The sequence below is a fragment of the Ursus arctos genome, unplaced genomic scaffold, assembly GCF_023065955.2.
Source record: "Ursus arctos isolate Adak ecotype North America unplaced genomic scaffold, UrsArc2.0 scaffold_18, whole genome shotgun sequence".
Classification (NCBI taxonomy): domain Eukaryota; kingdom Metazoa; phylum Chordata; class Mammalia; order Carnivora; family Ursidae; genus Ursus; species Ursus arctos.
Window position 1 is genome coordinate 23528023 of NW_026622852.1, and position 25049 is coordinate 23553071.

The 25049-nt window shown below is 45.0% G+C and overlaps 1 protein-coding gene across 2 annotated transcripts in view; it reads left to right on the plus strand.

The window, feature by feature from the left end:
• The first annotated feature begins 326 nt into the window (after nt 1-326).
• ACO1 (aconitase 1) overlaps nt 327-25049 on the plus strand; it is a 54207-nt gene continuing 29484 nt past the window's right edge. The window contains exons 1-4 of one of the 2 annotated variants that reach the window (XM_026506409.4): nt 327-457; nt 21577-21695; nt 22706-22874; nt 23917-24054. In XM_026506409.4, the coding sequence (XP_026362194.1) occupies nt 21599-21695; nt 22706-22874; nt 23917-24054 (404 nt within the window). In that variant the 5' untranslated portion in view covers nt 327-457; nt 21577-21598. Of the gene's footprint in view, nt 579-21576; nt 21696-22705; nt 22875-23916; nt 24055-25049 lie in introns of both variants that reach the window. The other variant, XM_048223182.2, reaches the window with a different exon arrangement.

Here is a 25049-nt window from a genome sequence, read left to right on the forward strand (position 1 = left end):
CATTTTTAAAAACAAAAAAGAAAACCGACATTTCTTTCCCACCCCTTCGGCTCACTTCCTAGCAGGAGCCGGGCAGTCACAGCCTAGACCTCAGTGAGCGTAAGTCACCCGCGTCCCAGGCCGTGCGCCCGCAGAGGTGGACCCGGCCGAGCACGCGCCGCTCCGCTTCCTGCTGCTGAGCCTTAGCCCCCACCCCCTCCCGCCGAGGGCTAAGTCGCTCAAGCCGGGCGGGGCGGGGCCGCCGGGACAGACTCGGCCCCGCCCCTCCGGCCGCGGCCCGGCTGCGCCGGAGCCGGGCGCCCCCCGCCCCGCCCCTGCTCCGCCCACCGGCCGGTGGCCCCGGGGGACGCAGGGGGAGGGGCGCGGAGGCGGCGGCCCCTGGAAAGGCGCAGCGTACTGGAGCGCGCCCCGCACTTGGCGCCAGCCGGCCCATCAGATCCCTGCTGTGCATTTAGCGGTGAGTACCGGCCCAGCCCGACGGATGTCCCGGGGCGGGAGCGTCGGCCGCCCTGTCCCCGGGGCGGTCGGCGCGAGCCCCTTCCGCGGCGCCCGAGGCTCCTTCCCCGAGCGGGACTGAGGTGCGCAGAGCGGCCCGGGGCTGGAGAGAAGCCGGGGAAGGCCCAGGGGGAGATTCGCGGAGGGGACTAGCTCCTGGGGATTGACCTCTCCGCCTTGTCTCCAGCCTGCGCCGCGCTGGGGACAGGGTTTTCAGGGACTGGAAATGGCTTTCCTCGTCCCTCTTTGCCTTGACTGTGCATGCCGCCGGAGAGTCCTCGCCCAGGTTGTGCGGGCCGCACTGGGAGTCCTCACCCAGGCTCTACAGGCAGGCCGAACTGGCGAATCCTAACCCAGAGGAGGGTGTGCGGGCCTCGCTGGGGTGTCCTAACCCCAGGAGGGTGTGCGGGCCCTACGAGGGAGTTCCCACCGCGCCCGGGCTTGCGGAATAGGGAAATCCCACGGAGCCAGCATATCGCGGAATCCACACCAAGTGGTAAGGGGCAAATGGGGTGAGGTGGAAGGGTTGGGCACAGAGCCTACCCTCATAGATTCGGAGATTCAGAAAGGAGCATGGGCTGCCTTTCCTAATTCAGCTAGACATCAGAATGGCACATCTTTCCCGCAACTCATATAACCCACCTCACAGGCTTCTTCGGGTCATAGAGACACAGCCTCTAGGGCAGCAGTTCTCAGACTTTTGGGAGGCTTAAAAACCCCTTTACACTCATAAAAATTTCCAGACCAGGAGCTTTTGTTTATGTGGGTTATATTTTTTATATTTACCATATATATAAAACAATTTACCATATTTAATAATCCACTTTTAAAAATAGTGGACCTATTATATATTAAGTATTATTTTATGAAAATATCCATGTTTTCCAAAACAGAATGCTACTGAGAAGAGTGGCATTGTTTTATATTTTAGCAAATATCTTTAATGTCAGGTTTAATAGAAGGCAGCTGGATTCTTATATCTGCTTCTTCATTCAGTCTTGCAATACCACATCATGTGGCCTCTGGAAAACTTCACTGTATACTCCTGAACACGTGGCAGTGAAAAAGACAAATTGCGTCTTGGTATTAAAATGAAAGTTGTTTTGATCTTGTGGGTACCTAGAGTCCCTGCACCACACTTTGAGAACCACTGGTGTAGGAAATGCTTTGGAGGCTTAAGTCATTGGTCCTGCTTCTTGTTTGGGATGCTTGCTCTAAATGGAAACACACACCACCCCACGCATGGACCGTGTTAACCTCTGGAATTTGGGACCAAGCTTGATCTCGCTTTGGAAGCTGAGTACTAGGTCCCCACATAAGAGATGATGAGCCCCAGTGGCCTCCTGAAAACTCAGCAAGTCTCCCAGATGGCTTCGGTTGTTTCTGTGCCCACAGAGCTGATCTGTCCGTGCGCCCAGATCGCAGCAGTGATGTGGCAAACAGGACCTGTGGGTTCAGAGAAGTGGCCACAGGGAGTCCATGCCAAGTGTGTAGGGGTTTGTGTGAGAGTTACCAAGTAGTCAAAAAGTCATTTCCAAAAGAACACTGCCTTCCTTTCCTCCTCATTCATTGCTGTTTGTACTTATGTCGACCTTGAGCTTATTGGAATATTAGGATTCCCCAATCTTGCTGCTGTTTCACTCTCCACTTTTAGAGGTGTACCACCTTGAGTGGCCCTGCCTCAGCCCCTACCAGAAAGTCATGTTCTGCACCCTGGTCTGTGGTAGTGGGATCCCTCATGGATTTATTTCCTTGGCTTCCTGCTCTGTCAAAACAAGTTCCAGGTAGAAATTACATACATGTATACACCAACGGAAAAGGATTCTCTGACTCTGTCCTCCCTTTTGCTCCTCCATCCACAGAGCCTCTCCTGCTCTTGATGAAGCAGCTTGGATACTGCAGCTGATAGTTGGGAAATGTTAAAGTGCATGAGCGTATTGGCATCTGTTGTTGCCCTGGCCACAGATGGGAGAAGGGAATGGGATCTCTGTGTACTGCTGTGTTCTTGGAGTAAAGCTCCACTTTGATGGTGGGGTCTCATTCCTCTATCCCTTCTGTATTTATTTACTGTCTACTTTACCAAGTGTCTAATTCTGTACTGGACACTGGGGGGAAGTAGTGAGCACAGATGCAGTCCCTGTCTTTCTGGAGTTTACAGTCTGGTAGCTTAGGTAATTGCTGGTTAATGGAGACAGTCCACTATCGAGTGTTCGCGTGAAACCTGGTCCTGCGCGAAAAACACTACCCCTACCAGATGTGTGCTCCAAAGCACGGGCTGAGAAAGCCAGAGTCCCAAAACCGTGAAGATAATGATAAAACCAGCATTTGTTACCATGTGCCTGGTGAAGAACTTCCTTTGTCTTCTTTCCTCGGTTCTTCCTTTTATAGAGGAAGTGACTCCCTGGGGGGCAGCCAGACTCTGTACTGGGAAATGAGCTCAGTCGGGTTCCAGTCACTGGGGCAGCCTTGGGCAAGACACACTCTCTGGGCCTCAGTGTCTACGTCTTTAAAGTGGGTGTTTGGGCCACTGATGTCCGAGGAGCCAGTGGTTTGCAGGCGCTGGTTTGCACTTGCACTTGTGCGCACATCTTCCCAACTCCATGTTCAAGGGCATCACATTTTTTAGCTTGAAGTTAGCCGTTATGGGACTATCCACACCGTGGAAATCAGCAAATGGTATAATCCAGAGCTCGGCCACTGCAGGGATCAAGCAGTTAAAGGTTTACCAGCACAGCATTGCTGTTGTCAGAGCCAGGGTGCTTTGTGTGTGTTTGTACGGTTGAGCCTGGAACAACATGGAGGTCAGGGGTGCTGACCCCCTGCGCAGTAGAAGATCCAGGTACAACTTTTGATTCCCCAGAAACTTCACTACTAATAGCCTACTGCTGATCGGAAGCCTTACCAATGGTATAAACAATTAATGCCCGTTTTGTATGTTATCTGTATGATGTGCTGCATTCTTACAATAAAGCTAGAGAAAATAAAATGTTGTGAAGAAAATCATAAGGAAAAGACATTTACTTTACTGTACTTTATTTATTGAAAACAATTTGTGGATCAGTGGACCCATGCAGTTCAAACCCTTATTGTTCGAGGGTCACCTGTATTTTTTAAAAAATAAACTCTTTAAGGGTACCCGGGTGGCTCAGTCAGTTAAGCGTCTGACTTTGGCTCAGGTCTTGGTCTCAGGGTCTGAGGATGGAGCGCTGTGTCAGTGGGGAGCCTGCTGCTGCTTCTCCCTCTACCTCCCTCCACCCTCCCACCTGTGCTCTCTCTCTTTCTCTTAAGTAAATAAACAACCTTTAAAAATAATTAGAATAATAATAAAATAAACTCTTTAGCCTGGACAAAGACACCAAATATAGCGTATGTGATTCAATTCCTCAAGAACTTTTGATAGGGAAAAAACAGTCTGTTTTTTACCATATCCTAGAACATGAATCAGCAGACTTTCCCTTAGGCTTTGTGGGCTCTGCTGCTGTTGTGTGAAAACAACCACAGACAGTATGCAAATGAATGGGCACAGCTGGGCTCCAATAAAACTTTATTTACAAAAGCAAGGGTGGGCCATAGTTTGCAGACCCATCTTAGAATGTCAGAACAGGAGCCAGGCCTTCAAGGAGATAGTGTCATGGAAAAGGACATTCTTTGGGGCTTTATCCATGAATACCACAAATTTGATACTCGAAGACATATAGCTGGAAGCGGCAACTGCAAAGGATTTGGAATCGATTGAAAAAGAATCCACAGTAGGTTGTTTAAATAAAGGCCAAGTATGTTCATGTTTTGAGGACACAGCCATGGATGGTGAGGAGGGAGGGTGTCTTTATTCCCAACTGCATCTCAGGAGCCGTCTCAGACCTTATGCTGGGATCAACAGACCTGCAGTCTAAACCAGCACGTAAATTCTGGGAGGTCTCACGCAAAAATCCGTAGTGCCTCTAATAGCTATTCTGATCCCAGGGAGAGGGACAAAAGAAGTGCTAAAAGAAGGAGGGAAAGTCATCATTATATGTGTTTATATTATATACACTGTATATGTACATTGCGTGTATGTATACTTATGTATACATGCATATTTGTATATTTATAGATGTACCTAAGATATGTGGCTGTGCGATTATTTTTCCATGTATTTAAAATCGTCTTATGAATGTTCGGAAGACAGACATGCCAGGCTATTACCAGTGGCCAGATATGAGCAGTGAAATGGGGTAGAAGAAAAACGGGAATTTGTACTTCCTACTCTTTGTAATACCGTGTGTTTGCCTGCCCTGCAGCATTCATGTATTGCTTCTACGACCTAAAAATAAAACACTAAAATCCCAAGAACCTATCTTTTTTAAAGGAAAACAGGATTATTTTTCTGCTAAGAATGTTACCACCACCCCTTCTCCTCTAATAAAACAAATTATTTTAACTGTCACATCACAATTCTGCACTAGTATATATCCTACTATATATATTAATTCAAAATAATATTGGAAGAGATGCCTCTCAGATCAAAACATTTTATTAGACGACTTAACCCCTGTCCAAGGTTGCAAGTACCAGATGAGTGTTCTTTAATGGACTGCTATGCATCCCTTAAAGTAGTGTCTTAAGGGGCACCTGGGTGGCGCAGTCGTTAAGCGTCTGCCTTCAGCTCAGGGCGTGATCCCGGCGTTCCGGGATCGAGTCCCACATCAGGCTCCTCCGCTGGAAGCCTGCTTCTTCCTCTCCCACTCCCCTGCTGTGTTCCCTCTCTCGCTGGCTGTCTCTCATAAATAAATAAAATCTTTAAAAAAAAAAAAAGTAGTGTCTTAAGATGTTGTTTCATGAGCTGTCATGAAATACAGTTTTTACATTTAAAACCGTGTTACCCAAGAATATTTTTCCGTGGTCCTGTTTTTAGGAGAGAAAACATGTGCGTGCGCGCACACATGCACACCGGTATAGAATATGCCAAAGGCCGAGTGGTTTTCTCTTGCTGGTGGGGTAGAGTTGATTTTTAATTTCCTTCACTTTGCTTATCAGTATTTTCTAGCAGGTATTAAACAAGTATTAAATTTGATAGAGGCAGTAAATTTGAACAACTATTAAATAACTACCAGTTATTTATGCACTGGGGACAACACAGTTGCCGTCATTTTTCTTAGACTCAGTTACTGCTGACTTGGCTCATAGCAGACACCTGCTTACTCCCTTTCTCCCAGCGGGAAGTGGAGAAACAAGGATGGAGCAAGAGGCTTGGGGAACCAAAAATGGGCCGCTGACAGACCTCCGTCACATTGTACTTGTCCACTTCCTGTGGAGTTGGCTCCAACCTCAGCCCTTCCCTCTCCCTCCAGGTGACCCAGAGGTTAGAAAGTTCATAGGATCAGCGCCATTACCTGAGAAGCTATCAGCTGACTGTTTTCCTAGAATAAATGGCCTTCGTTTCTTTCTTTTTTTTTTTTTTAAGTAGGCTCCATGCCCAGCGTGTGGAGTCCAGTGTGGGGCCCGAACTCAGGACTCAAGTCAGACACTTAACCGACTCAGCCACCTAGGGACCCCTCTTTTTTATCTATTTTTTTTTAAGATTTTATTTATTTATTCGACAGAGATAGAGACAGCCAGCGAGAGAGGGAACACAAGCAGGGGGAGTGGGAGAGGAAGAAGCAGGCTCATAGCGGAGGAGCCCGATGTGGGGCTCGATCCCATCACGCCGGGATCACGCCCTGAGCCGAAGGCAGACGCTTAACCGCTGTGCCACCCAGGCGCCCCTTTTTTAGCTATTTTTAATGGAAAATTTCAGATATACAAAGAAGTAGAGAGTATAAACCCAGCCTCAACAATTATGAACATTTGGCCAATCTTGGTTCATCTATACCTTTCCCCAAATTCACTTCTTTTTTTTCCCTCTTCCAGGAGTTAGCATCTTATTTTCAACTGTCTAAATTAACAAAAACTTATTCTTTGTTGTGTCTTTTTAGTAAAAAGCATGCACTGATGCTGTAGCAACATTCGTGATATTCTACTCTAACGTCAGCCCAGTGAACAACTTGAGCCCTTGCCGTGTTTCCTGCTTCGGTGCTTTGGCATTCATTCTTCTCTCTGCCGACGAGGCTAAATCAGTCTGCCCTCATTCTTCCTCCCGATGCTCCATAAAGCCTTTCTCAGGTCCCCTGGCTGTAGCTGTCTCTTTCCTGGGACCTTCGTTATGACCCTTAGCCTATTATAGTTATTTGTGTGCTTATCTTAGTCTCCTGGTTAGATTGTACTGTTCTTATGAAACAAGGAGTATTTTCCTGAACGCCCGCTCTCTGCTGGCACTTAGCAGTACTTAATGCAGGAAAGATGCTCAGAAATACACGCTAAATTAATTTGACTTGATTAAGTTCATTGAAGAAAATTTTCGAATCACAACAGAAACGCATCACATTAAAAGGAAAATGTTCAGATATAGCCTAGGACAGAGAACATTTTATCTCACCTGCAAGGATTTTTTTTTTTTTTAAGATTTTATTTATTTATTCGACAGGGATAGAGACAGACAGTGAGAGAGGGAACACAAGCAGGGGGAGTGGGAGAGGAAGAAGCAGGCTCATAGCGGAGGAGCCCGATGTGGGGCTCGATCCCAGAACGCCAGGATCTCGCCCTGAGCCGAAGGCAGACACGCTTAACGACTGCGCCACCCAGGCGCCCCTCACCTGCAAGGATTTTAAAACACTTTAAAGAATTGTGATGAAAAGAATTTTCAGTTTTATCCAATATAGAAAGGCAACCTTTTTTGAGGAAAATAATTTTTCTTTATGGTTTGTTGTCACTTTTTCACATACATACCCGGAACCTGGAGCTCTTCTCTGCTTTTAGAATGCTTTTTTACCTCAGTTAGGTAAGAGTGACTCTAACTCTATTTTAGAATATCCATTGTGGTTTAAAATGTAGATTTAAATCTTCAGTAAAAGAAATAGGCTCCATGTCGGACCCACATGCCCCATGAAGTAATTTAAAACCAATCTCATGAATAATGGTGGCTCACAGGTATTGAGTTCCCCGTGTACACTTTGCTTTCCCTAGTCCCGTGTTTAATTATCCCAGAAGTCCCGGGAGCTGGGCAGAGCAGTGCAGGGCAGGTATTGTTACCTTAAATCTGCAAAGAAGCAAATTAGGTTTAGGGAGATGGAGTGAATCTTGCCTAAGGCAAAACATGGTGGCATCTGGTTTTAAGCAAGGATTGGAAACCAGAGGGCTTTGGGATTCGATGAGGCAAATGTGCAAAGATAGGAAACTCTCTTTTTCAATATTAAATGTCTTTGGGAGACAGACCAGGTTGTTGAGGTAAGTTCTGTATCCCGTAATGCCATAGAACCACCAAAGTGATCTCATACTTTCTGAACCAATTGTTTCTAGATTCCTCACATTCCACCTCAGTCTTTTGTTATAAGAACGATGAACGCTTACACCTTCTGATGTATTAGCAAGGCTCCTGTGCGGAAGTGCTGGTGTGGTTCTCTCTCATTGCCTGTTCTTGACTTAAGGAGAACTCTGGTCAAGCCCGTCGTGATAGTGTGACTTGCCTGGGCTGCTCAAAGAGATGTGTCTGGAGGACTTAAGTTATTCCTTATCCTCATCGTCCTTTCATGACCACTATTGTAAAATGACAAAGCAAAGTATACACTGTAGTGTAGTTCGTGAGGAAGGTGTGTCAGTCTAAGAGTATCATCCTACATGATCACCAGGTTTGAATTTTTGGTTGAGAAGAGGGGAGGTGAGTAAGTCATGGCTGACGGTCTGTTATATGCAAGAGCTATTCGAGGAGAGGCATACATAAAATACAATTCCGTAGTAATGCTGTCAGAAGACCGCCTCAGGATTGGTTTTAAGGGTAGTATGTTTCATAAAAGCTTTATTTGCTCAGTGAAGGAGTCAGTTGCATTTTGTTTTGTTTTGTTTTGTTTTAAGTAGGCTCCACACCCAGCGTGGAACCCAATGTGGGGCTTGAACCCACGACCCTGAGATCGAGACCTGAGCTGCAAACAAGGGTCGGATGGATGCTTTAAGCAACTGAGCCACCCAGGCACCCCATCAATTGCATTTTAAATGCTGGCATTGTCTGTATTACTGACATCAACTCATCCTTTCAAAGTGACCTATCATACCAATTTTGCCAAAATCAAGGATATTTTAGGGGAAATAGAGGTTGACCTACTAGTCTTGACATACACACATACCTTAGAGTCTAAAGATTGTTTTCATATGAGATTTCACTTTTTAAATCCACTTGTTTAATTTGGGTTTTTGTATGAGGCGTGACCATAAGTTCGATCACTTGCGCCGCCTACTTGAGGCACGATGGTGCAAGAGTCAGCCCCGGCATCACCGGGCCTGGCTGGACGCCAAGCTTGGCCACTTACCAGCCGCAAGGCCTTGGCAGGCTACTTAACCCCTCTGCTGCTCAGTCTTCCTACTGGTAAAATGGGGTGGTGATGCCTTTCTCACAGGGTCGCTAACGGACCGCATTAGACAACGTGGCTGAGGTGCCTGGCACCCTCCAGGTGCCCAGCCCAGGTCCCCAGATGCAGGGCTTACGGATTGATGCAGCACTCGTGGCCTAATGCCTACACGTTGCTGCCGTTCTTCTGAACTTTTGTCCCCACCTAGAGCTCCTGAGCTCCAGACCCACATAGACAGCTGCCTCCTGGATGTCTTTATCCCTAAGTCGCCGTAGCTAAAACCTATATCTCGGTCATTGGCTCTGTCAGTTTGCCCACACGAGGCATGTGGGAGCTCTCCGAGACCTCATCTTCATCTCTCATCCTCAGTCTACTCAGCTGTCTTAACTCTCACTGGGATCTGTTGCCTCTGACCTCATTTTCTGACTTGGTGACTGTAACAGCACTGTAACCTGCCTCGCCAACACCAGTCAGCATCCTTCCCCTGAGGCAGTCCCTGGGACTCCCGAGTGATCTCGGAAAATCAAATCAGGTCTTCGGGAGTCGAGCCCAGAATCCTTTAATGGTGCCTCCTGTCTTCAGGATAAATCTGAGCCTTTTTGTGAGGCCCCTCAAGACGTGGACCCTGCCCTTCCCTTTCGCTCTTCTCAGCTCCACCCCCTCGCACCCTGTACTTCATCCACTGGGACTGCTCTATGACTCCCACAGGGTCACACTTCCATGCCTTCACAAGTCCTGTTTTCTCTGCCCAGAATATTCTTCAGAATATTCTTTCAGTGACTCCCTCCCTCGGTGTAGTTCTGGGAGGCTCGTGGATGGTGTTGCCTGTTTGATTACTTGTCACATCTGTGATGCAGTGAAGTGGCAGTTGCGTGCTGATGCCATGTGGCTGTGTGGGGCACTGACGGAACGAGGGCAGAGCTGCTTAACCAGTGGGCTCTAGAGTCTGGTGCACTTGCTTTTGAACTCCAGCTCCCTGTCTCAACAAGCCTGCAGGCTAGCTTCATAATTCCAGCTCCCGACCACATGGCTGTTCTGCCAATGGGGGGAGAACGTGATGGACTGAAAACAGAGGAGTATCGGGTCCTCCCAGCAGTCACCTTTCTTCTGGAACATCAGCAAATAAAGGGTTTATACCTCAAGCTTCTGGGAACTCTCCTAGCTTGAGTCATCCTTCTCGAGTCCAGGCCATTCTGAGGTGGGTGGGGGTAGATGACCTCAGAAACTGGGTGCATTCATGGAAACACGTGCCGCCCCGATGAGACCCTGACAGCCTGACATCCTGCCTTTTGCAGTGACACTGTTTCTGTTTCGTAAAATTTGAGTTAGGAAAGTTCATTACCAAGCATCTACAGAATTAGTTCAGAAGCTTGAGGAAATCAGGCAGCTTTCTTAAGGAATGGCTGTCAACTAGGCCTGCTCCGTAATGCTTTTAAAAGCGCGGCTGTCGGCCCTACCCCACTCCGCCCACCCTCAGAAGTTAGATGCAATAGGACGTGGTTCTGCAAATGTCATTTTTGGGGTGTCTGCAGGTGTCACTTTTGAAGCCCCACTGATCACTGTGGGTTGCTACAGGGTAGGGGACCCACATTCCGAGAAGGGGCTGAGCACTGACCTTAATGAGGAGAGGATGAGGTCAGGAGCAGAGGCCTGGGTCAGGACGCCTGGGAGGGGTGGGGGCCTGCCCTGCTTCTTCCTTTCCTTTCTTGCCAAATGTTTTATGACCCCACGATGACTTTCTCTTCTCAGTGCATCTCTGGAATTACAAATTCTGAAGTTCACAAGACTTTTCGTGAAACTGCTTGTATTAGCCCACAGTGATATGAAAAATTAAAACTATTTCTGTTCTTTTGCATTTGTGCTACTGCAGTTAATTTAAAATGAGCTTAAAGGATGTGTCGGGGAAGCCTTTCTCCTTTGGGAATCAGATATGATGTTGTGCTGTCTTAGCCAGCAAGCCTAGACCTGGGAGTCTTGATGAGACAGGGGCTGTTCGATCAGACAGTGCAGTGGCCATCGCCCGTGTCCCCAGATCCTGACTGTTGCCTTTGGCAGTGGCTGTATATGTCTGCCAAGTGAGTCATGATCATTTTTATGGCATATCGTTAAAAATTTCCAGTGTTACTTAATAATGAAGTTCAAGGAAACAGAAGGGTTAGATTTCAGAAAGTTGCTACTTTTTAAATGCCATCTAGTATTTTCAAGTTATGGCTTAATTTCGTATCAAACTTTAACAAATTCTGATGTTGGGAATCTACAATTTAAACCATGTGTAAAGCTAGGACAGTGCTTTGTAGTTTGTCTTTAGTCACAGTTCCTACAGTGGCCAGTTCTGCTGCCTCCCCACCTTGTCTCTTCCTTTTCTGCCCTCACTCACCCTACTCTGGCCTTGCCTTCCTCAGACCCACCTCAGGGCCTTTGCACATGATCTTCCCCCTCCTCCAGATTGTTGGTAGCTTGTCCCCTCACTTCCTTCAAGGCTCTGCTCAAGTGGCTCTGTATCAGTGAGACCTCCTTTGATCTCCTAGATCCTTCGAGGCCCAACACTCCTTACTGCCTCATCCTGCTTATCCACAGAGCTGGTCACCCTCTGACATTCTGTTTGTATACGTACTTAGTTGTGTAGTCTTTCTCCCTCCCCTACTTCTCTCCCTCCTCATGGAAGCACCACAAGGGCAGGGACTTTGTTACTTTTGTTCCTGGGTATGTCCCCAGTGCCTAAAACAGTTCCTGGCACATATTAGACGGTTAACATAAATATGTGTTGAATACATGAATGTATTAAATAGAACTTTTTTACTTAGAAGGGACTTTTTAGGATCATCGGCTACACTTACGTTACAAATTGGGAAACTGAGGCACAGAAAGGTTATATGGCTCATTCAGAATGGAGCTCAATCATTTCAAAACTGCTACCAGCTCTTTTTAAAAATCTAGGAATATATGTGGAGCCTTCTGGTCACTTGTCCACGATGAGACAGAAGAATAAGGGAAAATAGACTGATAATTTAAAAATTTAGCAAAAATAAGACAAGTCATTGTGTAATGGCAAAACTTTCTCATACAGAAGGCAGAGTCTTATTCATGTTCACGGTGTGGAGCGCACCTTGCATATAATTAGTGCTCAAGAAAGATGTGTTAATGGATTTGGTTATATTGTTATAAAGCCATTCCTTTCTGCAAGGCCCTCCCTCTGCACTACTCTTTTTCGTTTTTTATTCTGTCCCCAAATAGACAATTGTTCCTAGGACTTTTCATTCAAAATTCTTCAGTTACAAGTGTCCCATTTAGGAGATTACTCTGTGTGTGTGTTTAATTTCTTCTATGAATAGCTACCAGGATCAAAGAGGTGACCTGGTCTCTGGGAGAATCCAGAGCTATTTAGTTATTCCAGTTTTCCAGCTGCAGCATCAAATGAAGCAAAGAACTAATCTTTCTAGTTCTCCACTTTGTGGAAAAAATCCAGTTGACAAGCCATGGTGATTTGCCGGCCTGAATGGTTCTGACCTCAGTCTTATTTCTGCTTACATAGACATCCTTGGAATCTCACTTTTGACAAAAAGTTGTTTATAAGTAGCATGATGTTTAGATACACAACAGTCAGTTTGGGAAGTGGGACCAATTAGTTTCTCTTTAAATAGAAAAGAAATGAAGCATAGCTAATCCTTATAGTGAACTGACATGAACTCCAGAGACGCAGTGACATTAACTTTAGAGTTGGAAGGCATGAAAATTCAGGATGGGTATATTTAGGAAAATGTGAGAAGAAGGATGGGTAAACCACATGAAATAGAAAAGAAACCTCTTCCTGTTGTTTGCATAGATTTTAAAAATCCACTCTTATGTGTCTTTAGACATCCTAAATAAATAAACAGTTCAGAGGATGTATGGTTTGCACTTGAGACTGTTCTCAACTCATCACCTGCAAACTCTTTCAAACTATACAAGCTCTCCTGGAAACTGATATGTGCACTCCCCACCCCTCCCCAAAATAAACAAAACCTCTATCCTCCACAGCCCACCACTGGCAGGAGCTCTGCTGCTCTTCATTACTCTTCTCTGCTCCTTCCTACTGGTGCATGGGAATCCTGTGGTTGGTTGCGGGGGCCCATTCATATCTGTGCTTCTTTCTCTATCATAAGATAACCTAAGAGGATTCAACTCCGATAATAGAAGCAGCTAAATCTTGGATTTATATACTCAAAAGCCTGGAAAGTGACTCGAAGAGATGAATCCTACTGTATCTGATCACTGGCATTTAGCTGAAGTCGGTCAAATTTCCATGCATTTCTCCAAATCTGTCTGTGCCAAACAAGCATCATGGTGTGGCATTCTGTTCTTCTAGCAAGAGTGATGGTTTAGTAGTGTGCGGCCCAGACCGTCCTCAGTCTCCCACACAAAACCTGATGTGGGAAAGATATTAGGGTTCAAAGCTGACATCCAGAAAATGTGGTTCTATTAAAGCACAGGGCCAGGACCTGTGGGCAGAAAGAGCTGCACTAGGGCCATGAGGAGTGGCGATTATATACTTTCAAGTTGGGAGGAGGTTAGGGATAGTGTAAGCCTCCCAGGTATTTTGGAAACAAGGTTTCCAGCATCCTGAGGGGGCTTATCTATTGTTGGGAAAGGTCATTTAATATCGTTTAGCAAAAACTCAGTCATGAGACCTTTCAGATGTATATCAGTGGGTCATATGCCTGGAGGATGATTTCAAACATGTATCTGGGGGGAGGGGGGTAGAGATAAAGGAAGTTCCCAAAGGAATTTTATATGTTAAAGTAGACTTGCAGGATCCTAGGGGCTGGGCTAAGATAAGATTGCCTTTTACCCTTAGCAAAGTGTCAACATCAAGGGAGCTGAGTCCCTTGAAGAATGTCACTCTGCCTGTTTCGAAGACTTGTCAATGGGCTGGAGATAGTAAGGAAATTTAATAATTTTTCTTCTGCCTTTGTTTCCCGCATCAAAACCCATCTGCAAGATTGCTGTCTGGGCTTGAAAGTTCAGTCTGAGTGACAGATAGCAAAGCTCGCTGATCCAAAGGGGGATTTTGCCCATGATTGAAGCTAACGGGGCCGCTTCCCTTGCTGTAACCAACCGGGTTCGTGATGCATGTCAGCATGCAGACGAACTGCCTGCAGATTTTAGGGCCCCATCAGAGTTTCGGGCTCCCTTCACGCTGTCTGGCCTCTCCAGGGTTACAGAGCCAAGTCTTAGCCACATTAATAGTTCAGTCAAGCCCCCCTCAGAGATGAGAACATTCGGTCATCAGAGGCCATCTCGGTTTGGCCTGTCCAGCAGACAGACAGTTCACAAAAGAGGAAATTCACATGGCGACAAGACAGATGGAAAAGTATCCACCTTCACTAGCAATTAAAGAAATGCCCAAGATTAGCTTTTTAATCTCTCAGTTTGGCAGAAAGTAAACAAGAATTACGTTGCCTGCTTGAGGCGCTTGCATTCCCTGCGTCAGAAAAGGGTCATGAATGGGCACAGCCTTTCCCAGGCCACGCGGCGGGGTTGACAGAATGGAGACGTGCAGATCCTTTCTCCCAGCTGTCCTACTTCTAGGAACCAAAAGCTAGGAATTTATACTGAGGAAATGAATTGAGGACCTACTCAAAGAAGAGTGTACAAAGGTTGAAGCCAAACAAAGTATTTTAATAAGAGATTTAAGTAAAGCGTTGTAGATCTGAATGATAGATTTTTATAGTGCAGTTTAAAGTGATATAAGATATCACATGATGGCCTGATCAAGATGTATCGCTGAGTGGAAAAAAGCAATTTACAAAACAATGTGAGGTCTAATGCATTTTTTAAAGAAATCCAAATACATTTAAAAGTCATGTTAGGTGAAACTCCAAACTCCAATGGTGACTTTTATTTTCTTCTCTTTGTTTATCTGCACTTTCTAATATTTCTGCAATGATCATCTGTTTCTTAGTGTAATACTTTTTTTTTTTAAAGATTTTATTTATTTATTTGACAGAGATAGAGACAGCCAGCGAGAGAGGGAACACAAGCAGGAGGAGTGGGAGAGGAAGAAGCAGGCTCATAGCAGAGGAGCCTGATGTGGGGCTTGATCCCCCAACGTCGGGATCACGCCCTGAGCCGAAGGCAGATGCTTAACCGCCCTGCCACCCAGGCGCCCCCTTAGTGTAATACTTTTGATAACTTCAGCCGTTCTGCAGCAGGTTTGGTCTGCTGCTGGGATTGTTGGGGGGGGGGGTAGTGAAGAGGGGCCTGGGGGGGGTGGGAAGTAGGAAGGGGTCCCTCTTGGATTGATAACGTTTGACCTGTATGAAGTATGCAACCGGTCCGTCTACAGTTACATATGAACCATTCACAGATTCTCTTCAGAACCATTGCACTGCATCAGTGGGTGACGAAGGACATAGTTTGGCGAGTAGAATGGGTTTCTCTAAAGACTAGTGGTCACATATCTACTTTTAAATAAATCCTTATCAGACATTATTAAAGAAAGAACTGTGTACTGTGGTTCCAGGGACTTTAGGAACTATTCTATCTTCCTTTAGAAAGATACTTTCCAAGATGTCAAGTTTTCATTTTATAGAGACACTGTTTTTTCCTGTATGAAATATCCTCTATAGGTATTTATGTGAAAAATGAAAATGACTGCCCCAGCTTTTTAAAAAGTGACAAAGGAAAGCATGCTTATGGAAAACAGAACTTGGATTCTCTTCAGAGGTTTAAAGTCCTCCCCACCCCACCCCACCCTGCCCTTTACACCATGTATTCTTTCTTCTATCTAGGGATAATCAATGTTAACTTTATTCTAGATCTTTCTTTTTGTATTCATTTATATATATGATGGTATGTGTGTGTATAAATGAATATATACTAACAGTCTTAAAGTTTTTAACTTGTTAGATTCTAGTATATATATTATTCTGCAACTTTTTCTATTCCACTTATATTAATGTGAGTCTTTGCTCACATTTCTTATGTTGAATCTGAGTAAGGAATTGTGTGTTCGATATTTATATCAGTAAAATTTATTTGTCTTCTGCCTCTCGGGATAAACTCAGTCACAGGGCAGACTGTTAAAAACTTAGCGCTAAATTTCTTTCCCAAAGTGTAGCTGTCAGTTAGTTCTCTGGAATTTTGAACCACATGGAAGGCTCAGTCAATGATTAGAGAACTAGCTCACAAAAGCACCAGAAGCACATTGTGATATGTAATATGTGAAAGTGCCTAACTGGTACTTTTTTCAACTTTACTTTTGAAGGATTTTAAGCATTCTTTTTCCCTGCCAGAAATTTGCATTTCACTGGAGAGAAAATCAGCTGCATTTTCTTCCTAGGTCTACCCACTCATAAACCCAGTGACCTCGCTTTCTGGGGGCGTCTGTTTCCTGGTCAGGAAAATGCTCTGGCATCTCTAAGGTTCTCTCCAGAAGGCTCAACATTCTCTGATTCTGTCTCATCACCCCCATAGCACCTAGGACAAGGTGTCCCGAGGGCATGGGGGACGGGTTAATGCCATGCCGCATAAGCACAAATGATGGCGCCTCTCCAAGTCACTTGCAGGTGTCCAGAATTGAGACCAAAGGTTAGTTGGCAGCAAGACTGTGGTTGGGGAAGAACCGCAGCTCTGAACTCCCTGTACCTTTTTTACTGACAGCATGGTTGGTTGTTAATGCCTCAGGTCTGTTTGCCTGTGCCTAATGTTTAATATTTTTAGTAATTTACTTTAAAAATCTGGTGTTCAACACTCTTTCCCCACTCCCACTCTTCCTTGCATCCGTGCACAAGATGGACCTGAGGGCATCATGACATGGGACAAGTCACCCAGCTGGTATTTCAGGATGGGATAGCTTCAAAAGACACTGTTTCTCAACCAAATAATTCTCCTGATTTTAAAGAGTGTGAGCTAGGGGTAGGGAAGGGTTTCAAATACAGTGCAAGTGTCTCTTTTTAAATTCCTTTTGTATAAGAACTGATTACGTGTCCTACTTGGTTCACAGGCCAGGGGTGAGTGTTCAGCCGTCCTACCTTTCTGAACACAAGGGTTCATGAGGGACAAGCTCCGAATGAGCTCCAACATCATGGCTTAAAAGATATCATTTCCGGGGCACCTGGGTGGCTCAGTCCTTAAGAGTCTGCCTTCGGCTCAGGGCGTGATCCCAGGGTTCTGGGATCGAGCCCCACATCCGTCTCTCTGCTCCGCTGGAAGCCTGGTTCTTCCTCTCCCACTCCCCCTGCTTGTGTTCCCTCTCTCTCTGTCTTTCTCTTTGTCAAATAAATAAATAAAATCTTAAAAAAATATATCATTTCCCCTTCTTACCTTCTTTTTCTTTTTTTAATTTCTTTTCTCTTTTCCTTTTCCTCTCCCCCCCCGCCCTTGCCTCCATTCAATCCTATCTTATGTTGTGGAACAGAAAATGTAGCATCCACGCATATTTCCATTCACATTGACCCTTCCCCCCAAAAAGAAAAAAAAACTAGGATAACACTCCACCCTCTCCCAAAAAATCCACAATGACTCTGTTCATGCCTCCCTTTTATAAGTATTGAATGGGGATTAGGTAAAACAAAACAAAAAAAAGGCAGGAACAAAGCAGAGGGAAGGCAGGATGGGGGATAAGAAAAGAAAGGAGTTGAAACAATGGGGTGTGCGCGCTATGTGGGTGTGGGAAGTAGGGAGGGCTCCTTGGCCAGCTGGCGGGGTTTCTAGACGAAACCCAGAGCAAGGTGGTTTTGAAGTCTGCAGGATTTGCAGGACTACCTGAGGTTTGAAGAATGGGTACGATTCGGGCCAGGGGAAGGCAGACCTAGGAGGCGTTTATGACGCCTGGATTCTACTTTGGGTCTGGACGGTTCCCAAGCCAAAGCTCTCTCCCTCCCGCCCTCCTGGGAACATGGTTGTTTGGACTTTCTCTTGGGATCGCTGAAGCACGGGGAGCCCCTATAAAGCAATTTAAGACAGGAGTGATAGCATGAGTGAAACCGAGGGATTTCCAGAGCCCTCCAGATGGTGTGAAAGGACTGTTTCCCAGCTTGGAAGCAAAACCAGGTTTTGGTCACCAAACACAGCTGCTAATGCTTTCCCACTGACCTGTGGCTCACTGAAGAGAGAAGGACATGCGACGATGCCGAGCTCAGACCGACGTGCTGGTGACTCTGGAAGAAGGAAGGGCAGCTCCAGGATTCAAAGCTGAGTTCCAGGAGGAGGATTTCTCAGCCCCATGAGCCTCTTCTGGCTTTTTTTTTTCCAGCTGTGGGGCTGGTTCGTGAGCTCCATGCAGCACGACCTTTAGAACAGGAGTTGCTGCACCGGGGGAGCTGGAAAGAGCCAGGATTTAAAACCTAGCCCTGCCTCTTACCAGATGTATGTCCTTAGGCAAATTCTTCCATCTCTCTGAGCTGCAGTTTCCTCAGCCGTAAAATGGAAATAATGATATGCTTTCACTTACAGAGATGTCGCCCAAATTAGAGAAGATGGTGTAAAGCCCTGGGTGTTTAAGCACCGGTACCCAGGTACTTATGTGCTAGTACTAAGTAACTAGGGACTGATAATTCTTTCTCTTTTAGCTTCTGCAAGTAGAATGTGGTTCATTAATATAGTGAAATTAGGCAATTATCTAGTTTCTAAGGAAAAAGGGAAGCAGACAGTAGAGCACTTTACACAAGCCCTTTTCCATAAAAGCCCTACGGGTCACTGTGTCTGGCCTGCGGCCGGCTCTGTCGGGTGCTGGGGGGGGCCGGGGTGGAGTGAGGCTTCCGAAGTTCCGCCAGGGGCATTCGCAAGCTCCGGGAAGTCAGTGGACGCAGGTCGTCCTCACTGCTTCATGGCCAGTATGGGTACAACTTCGCCATTGGGTTTGCCACAGCATTTTGGCAAACTGGACGCACCTGGCCCCCTTTAGGGTTTGACACAGAGAGAGGGGTGACTCAGAGCCTCGAGGCTTTTTGAAGATGGGAATGACCCACCCTGCCCGGTCCTGCAAGGGTCTCCCACCGCTTGCTGGGGCTGCAGAGATTCACACGTGTCCCACAGCCTCTTCTCTTGATCCGTGTCCTGGGCAAGCGAAAGAGCAGTTTTGCAGTTGCTGCTGTTTGGGGTGGTAAAGTCGAGGGGCAGTGGCATCGGTAACCAGTCAGAGGGAGAATAGGGAGATTGCCTTTTTCAGTTTACACCTTCAGAATTCCAGTCAGTGGAATTATTCGTCCTGTTTTCTGAGCCCCCAGATTCGTAAACTTCTGCAGACAGGCAAACACATTCCTTATGAAACAGCGTGTATCTAGGGCTTTTTTCCCTCCTGACTGGCTCCTCATTTAGTGGCGATGAGTAACGGGTCTCTCGATCTGTGTGGCATTGAGCGCGCTCTCCGCTCAAGGGGGCGATTCCGTGACTCAGCAGCCACCCTCGCCAGCCTTTGCCTCCTCTTTCCGCCCGCCGCTTCTCCGTTGCCACGGCCCCCTCTGGAGGCCCGCGCACGTTACCTCTCGCCTCCTCCCTTCCCGGAGTTCCCTACCGGAGTTTTCTCCGTCTGGTGACCCTGCCGACCTCCAGTCCTAAACCCCTGCCCGCAGAGGTCGGCCCACGGGTCGCGCAGCGCCCACAGGCGTGTTCGGTTTGGCCGTCACTGCAAACCCGCACAGTCGTTTGGAAACCTTTAATTACCATTTCTAAATCAAGAGAGTTCATGTAGAAATCCAGACTGCCTGACTTGCTTGAAAAATTGGATGATCTTTCTCCACGGGGAACGAGGAGAAAGAAGCAATTCCCAGCACAGGCTCTGGCAGAAAGACCCTCTCCCCTGCTTCTCTGGTGCACGTGACAGGCGTCTGGCTTGTCCTCTGGCCTCCAGCACCGCGGGCCAGCACCTCTCCCCAGAATCACCTCCCAGTGGACTTACTACATGCATGCACAGTAGCTGTTTCTCTAAAACGTGTAACTAGTTTTCAAAGAGCGGTATGTGCACATGGGTGAAAAGGCACACGATGTGAAAGGATGTACAGTGGAAACCGAGTCTTACTCCCAGTCTGGACGTCCCGGCCCCTGTCGCAGCAGCCAGTCCCTTTTGTGTTTTAATGAAGACAGAGGCTTGTCTGTGGAGACAGGAACCACTTGTCACTTTTCAACCCCCCAAACAGTCACTTCCTGTACAGGCAGACCTCATTTTATTGTGCTTTGCAAACAGCGCGGTTTTGACAGATTGAAGGTTTGTGGCAACCCTGCATTGAGCAAGTCTCTTGGCACCATTTTCCCAACAGCATTTGTTCACGTCATGTCTCTGTCACGTTGTGATAATGTTCGTAATATATCCAGCTTATTCATTATTGCATTTAGTATGGCGACCTATGGTCAGAGATGATGACTCGCCGAAAGCTCAGATGATGGTTAGCGTTTTTTCACAATAAAGGTTTTTTTAATTAAAATCCGTACATTATTTTTTTAGACATAATACTGTGGAACACTTGATAGATTACAGTATAGTGTCAACATAACTTTTATATGCACTGCGAAACCAAAAACCTCAGTGAACTCACTTCATTGCGATACATGCCATATCGCGGTGGTCTGGACTGGAACCCGCAATATCTCCCCAAGTCTATGCCCGCACATGTCTTTTCATTTTACAGTAATACGTTGATCGTTCCATATCAGTCATCCCCAAAATATGTTGAATATTCAAGTATTCATAAAACCCCTGGGTTAATTGGGGAAATGTTACTATAGGTTTTTTTGGGGGGGGGGGATTTTCTTTTTAAGTAATCTCTACACCCAACACGGGGCTTGAACCCACAACTCCGAGATCAAGAGCCACACACTCCACTGACCAAGCCAGCCAGGCGCCCTGGAAACATTACTATTCTTATCTCAAAATTAAGACTGTTGGGGAATGGATTGGTTGAAGGATTTTTGCCCAGGGAGTAGGACTGGAAAGCAAGTCTTCCAATTCCTACCCCAGTGTGTTTTGCTCTGAGTTGTACAGTTATTTGAAATTGCTGTTTATCTGTGTGGTGGAGGCCAGGAACGGTGTCCTCCCTTGTTCACGGCTTATAATTTATACAAAGATATGTAAGTCCTGCCCGAAGATGGGGGTAGACGGTCTCCTCCAAACATATCTGGAGAGTTTGGGCCTTTATGCCCCACTGCAATAACGGAGATTGCCACCATATGCAAAAGTGAATCAGGAAGACTTCAAACTAACACATTGATTTCAAATGCTGCAGAGACTGTTACAACAGAAGATAGCTCCTTCCGAGCTCCCACTTCCAAAGTTCAAGTTTTATACAGCTGCATGTTGTCTGCTATAGACCTTTTACCTCCCAGCAAGCAAGACAGGAGTCCAGCTCAGAAGTCTGTTCATGTAGTCAGGATTTACCATGAGACACAGGGTATCTTATCAGTGGAAGAGGGTTGGAAAGTTGTGAACATAAGACAAAAGAAGTTTGGGATTTTACGCTCTCTTGAGAGGTGAATGCTAGATTTCACAGTAGCTTCACAGAAGCCCATTTTATTTGCTAAGATATTGTTCTGGTAGTCAAGTATGTCCTGCCCTCCTCCTACTTTGAAAAGATAAGGATGTCTTAGAGTGAATATGTACCATTATTGTTAAAGAGGGCAAACATGCCTCAGAGTAAACGAGATCCAGCTTTGCGAGTAGATATTAAACGTTCTCTTTGTTTTTTTTCAGGGACACGTGGCCATCAAGAACCATGAGCAACCCATTTGCACATCTAGTTGAGCCTTTGGATCCTGCACAACCAGGAAAGAAATTCTTCAATTTGAATAAATTGAAGGATTCAAGATATGGTAGGTACCTGGCTCTCCCATGTAATTGTTCTCACAGCAGTTAGAGTCTCATTTGCATAATAATTAGGCTGTGTAATTAATTAATTAGCCTTTAGGAGAGTTAGAGGGAGTAGCAGAAATGGCCAAATGGTCTTGGATTAATTATACAAACACACACACACCTTTCTTACATTGCCCATTTTTAAGTAAGTAATAATGATTATATACATGTGACATTTATATAACAATTATAGAATATAGAGTGTTTGTACATATATATTATATTATTTAATCTGTATAACAACCCTATGAGGTCATGTTTATAAAATGTAAGAAGTCCTGAGGAAGCTGAGGCCCAGAGAGGGTCAATGCCATGATCATGTGGATAGCAGAATTGGACAAAAACAGGTCTTTTTTATTCCAAATCCTCTGCCTTTCTCCCTTTGCACTCTGATCTTTTCCAAATAATACTAGGGGAATAATTTTCATAGAGCAGGATAAAACATTGTTTTATAAATAAACAAAATAGTCTTTCTTACAAATTACCATTGTTTTATCCTCAGACCTATTATCAGGGGTCATCATACATGATGTTTAGGCTCGTATTTCCTTTGAAAGGTACATGTGACTGGTCTTAATTACAATAGTTCCAAAGGAATTATTTTCTCATTTCTTAAATGCTAGTTTTCATAAGAAATATTACTTTGTCTGTGTGTGTTACTTTCCAACACATAATACAGTAAATATCTAGATTGACCTCTTTCGTGATAACTTAAGGGAAACTGTTTTTGGAATCCAAGGTAAGGCAGCAATTTATTATGAAAGAATTAACTATAATATTTATTTTACCTATTTTGCCTAGTGGGTATTTTCGAGTACCAAATGTCTTAACCCATTCCCTCTTTCCCTGTTGGAAGAGTAGTCTGATGCCTTGTATCGAGTTTATATAGAGATTGGCTTTAACTAGCTCTTAATGAGAAGGTGTCTCATGGCTTTTGTTTGTTTTGTTTTGCTTTCTCCTTTTTGCCTAGAACGCTTACCATTTTCTATCAGAGTTCTCCTGGAGGCAGCCATTCGGAACTGTGATCAATTTTTGGTGAAGAAAAATGACATCGAAAATATCCTAAATTGGAATGTCATGCAGCATAAGAACATAGAAGTGCCATTTAAGCCTGCCCGCGTCATCCTGCAGGACTTCACGTGAGCCTAATGTCACTTCACTCCCCTCTTCACTGCCTCCCTTGTCAGCCTTTAGAGAAAGCTTCATACACACACACACACACACACACACACACACACACACACACAGTGCCTGTATAATTTGTCACCCAATATCCAGACCCTTTTGAAAAAGTAAGGAGTCTGTTATCCTGGACAGCAAGAAATTATCTCGGACACATTGGGATGTGTAGTCACTTTGCCTTTTCCAATGGCAGAGGTCATTATCTGTGGTCTCGGAGCTCTTAGCCTTAAGTATACTAGCAGAAGGTGGAAGAAATTGCATGGAGTAGGGCTATCTTGGAATCTTCTCTCATATCCTGTCACCCACATAGACAGTTTTGAACAGCTGTCCTGTTCTAACAGTGATGTGCTGTCCCCTTAGAGGTGATTTATAGGTCACAAGGCCTGACCTGTTGTCATTAAGCCTCAGTTCACATCCTGCTATTCCCAGGAGTCCTTACTCCCCATCATGGCCTGCTGTTTTTAGACACTACCTTTCCATTTTTAAAAGATGTTATTTTTTTCCTTCTAGAGACCAAATTTCATCTTCCTAGAGGACAAATTTTACTCTCTAAAATAATAAAAAGGAAAGATTCACCTAGTCTAAATTTGATTCATAGCATACTTTCCTAATTTACATCCATTTCTTTAAATTTGGTCTGACGGTGGAGGTCCATGTATCTTCTCTAGGTCTTTGTCGCCCCACCATGTGAATGGGACTCAGCCATGGCAGTAACGGTCCCAGGGTTTTTAAGTGCCTGCTTTCCCACGGTCTCTGTTGAACCCTATTTGTTGTTACTTTAATGCAATGACAACACTGCATGTAGAGCTACTCAGGGCACTTACTACCAATGTCTGCTCAAGGAAAGGTGTTTAGAAACTTCCACTTTTCTAAGTCATCCAGTGTTCGCCCCACTGATGAAACTGTCTCATGGCCAGTATTGTCAGCGGAGATCAAAGCTGACGAATCCAAGGAACCTCGTTCAACAGTTTTGTCTTCTGCTTAACGCTCTTTTCTTAGGGGTGTGCCAGCGGTGGTTGACTTTGCTGCCATGCGTGATGCCGTGAAAAAGTTAGGAGGAGATCCAGAGAAGATAAACCCCGTCTGTCCTGCCGACCTTGTAATTGATCACTCCATCCAGGTGGATTTCAACAGAAGGTGAGAGATTAGGATGAATACTTGAGTTTTCTCTTTTGTGCAAAATCTCAGCGTTCAAGTCTTCTTTGTGTGTGTATGTAGATAAATAAAAGAAGAAAATCTTTAGAAGGTGTATTCAGAAAAACTCAAACTTACTATAGATTTTCCAGGGAAGATTTTGGGGCGGAGGGAGTAGGTTGTTTTTTGGGTCTTTTAATGTATGGTTTTTTTCTTTTTATTTCTTCTGGGGCCAGGCTGAAGGAGAAAGCAGCTATCTGGTGATCACAGAAGCTCAAAAGGGCAAGTGGGAACCCATAATATCTTTTGAGGCTTAGGTCAGGCCAGGCATAGAATCATTTCTCCTCACAGTGACATTGATCAAAGCAAGTCACCCAGTCGAGCCCTAAATTCGGGGCGGGGAGTACTGTTGCAGAAGTAACTGCAGGATTACACAGGGAGGGCAACCAGGTACTGCTAGAAGAATAACTAAATAGTTATTATTAACTATGAGTGGGGAAAGAAAGAACTATACCACATTCAGTGCTGGGGAAATTAATTGTTTGGTAGAGAGAACAATGCCTGTGAATTAAAGCATTAATATTTTTAATAATAAATCATCAAAAAATTCAGAAGAAAATTTGTGTCAAATGTCTTGTGGAGAAAGACCTTTCTAAATCTAAAAGCAATGAATAAAACAAAAAAGAACAAAGAACTATCGTTTTAATCACTTCAAAATTAACAGTAAATATCTTAAAAAAAGATTTGCCACAAATATGACAGAGGGTTAGTACCCTTAATGTATAAACAGTGTGTATAATCCATTAAAAAATAGTAAAACCCAGCAGATAGATGGGCAAAGGAAAGTGGACATTTCACAATAAAAGGAAAAGCAACAGTAAACACTATATAAATCCTTTTCAACTTCGGAAGTAATAAAAAAGTAGATTAAATCCTTGAGATACCATTTTCTCTTATCAATATAGTTAAGATTAGAAAATAAACACTATTAATTATAA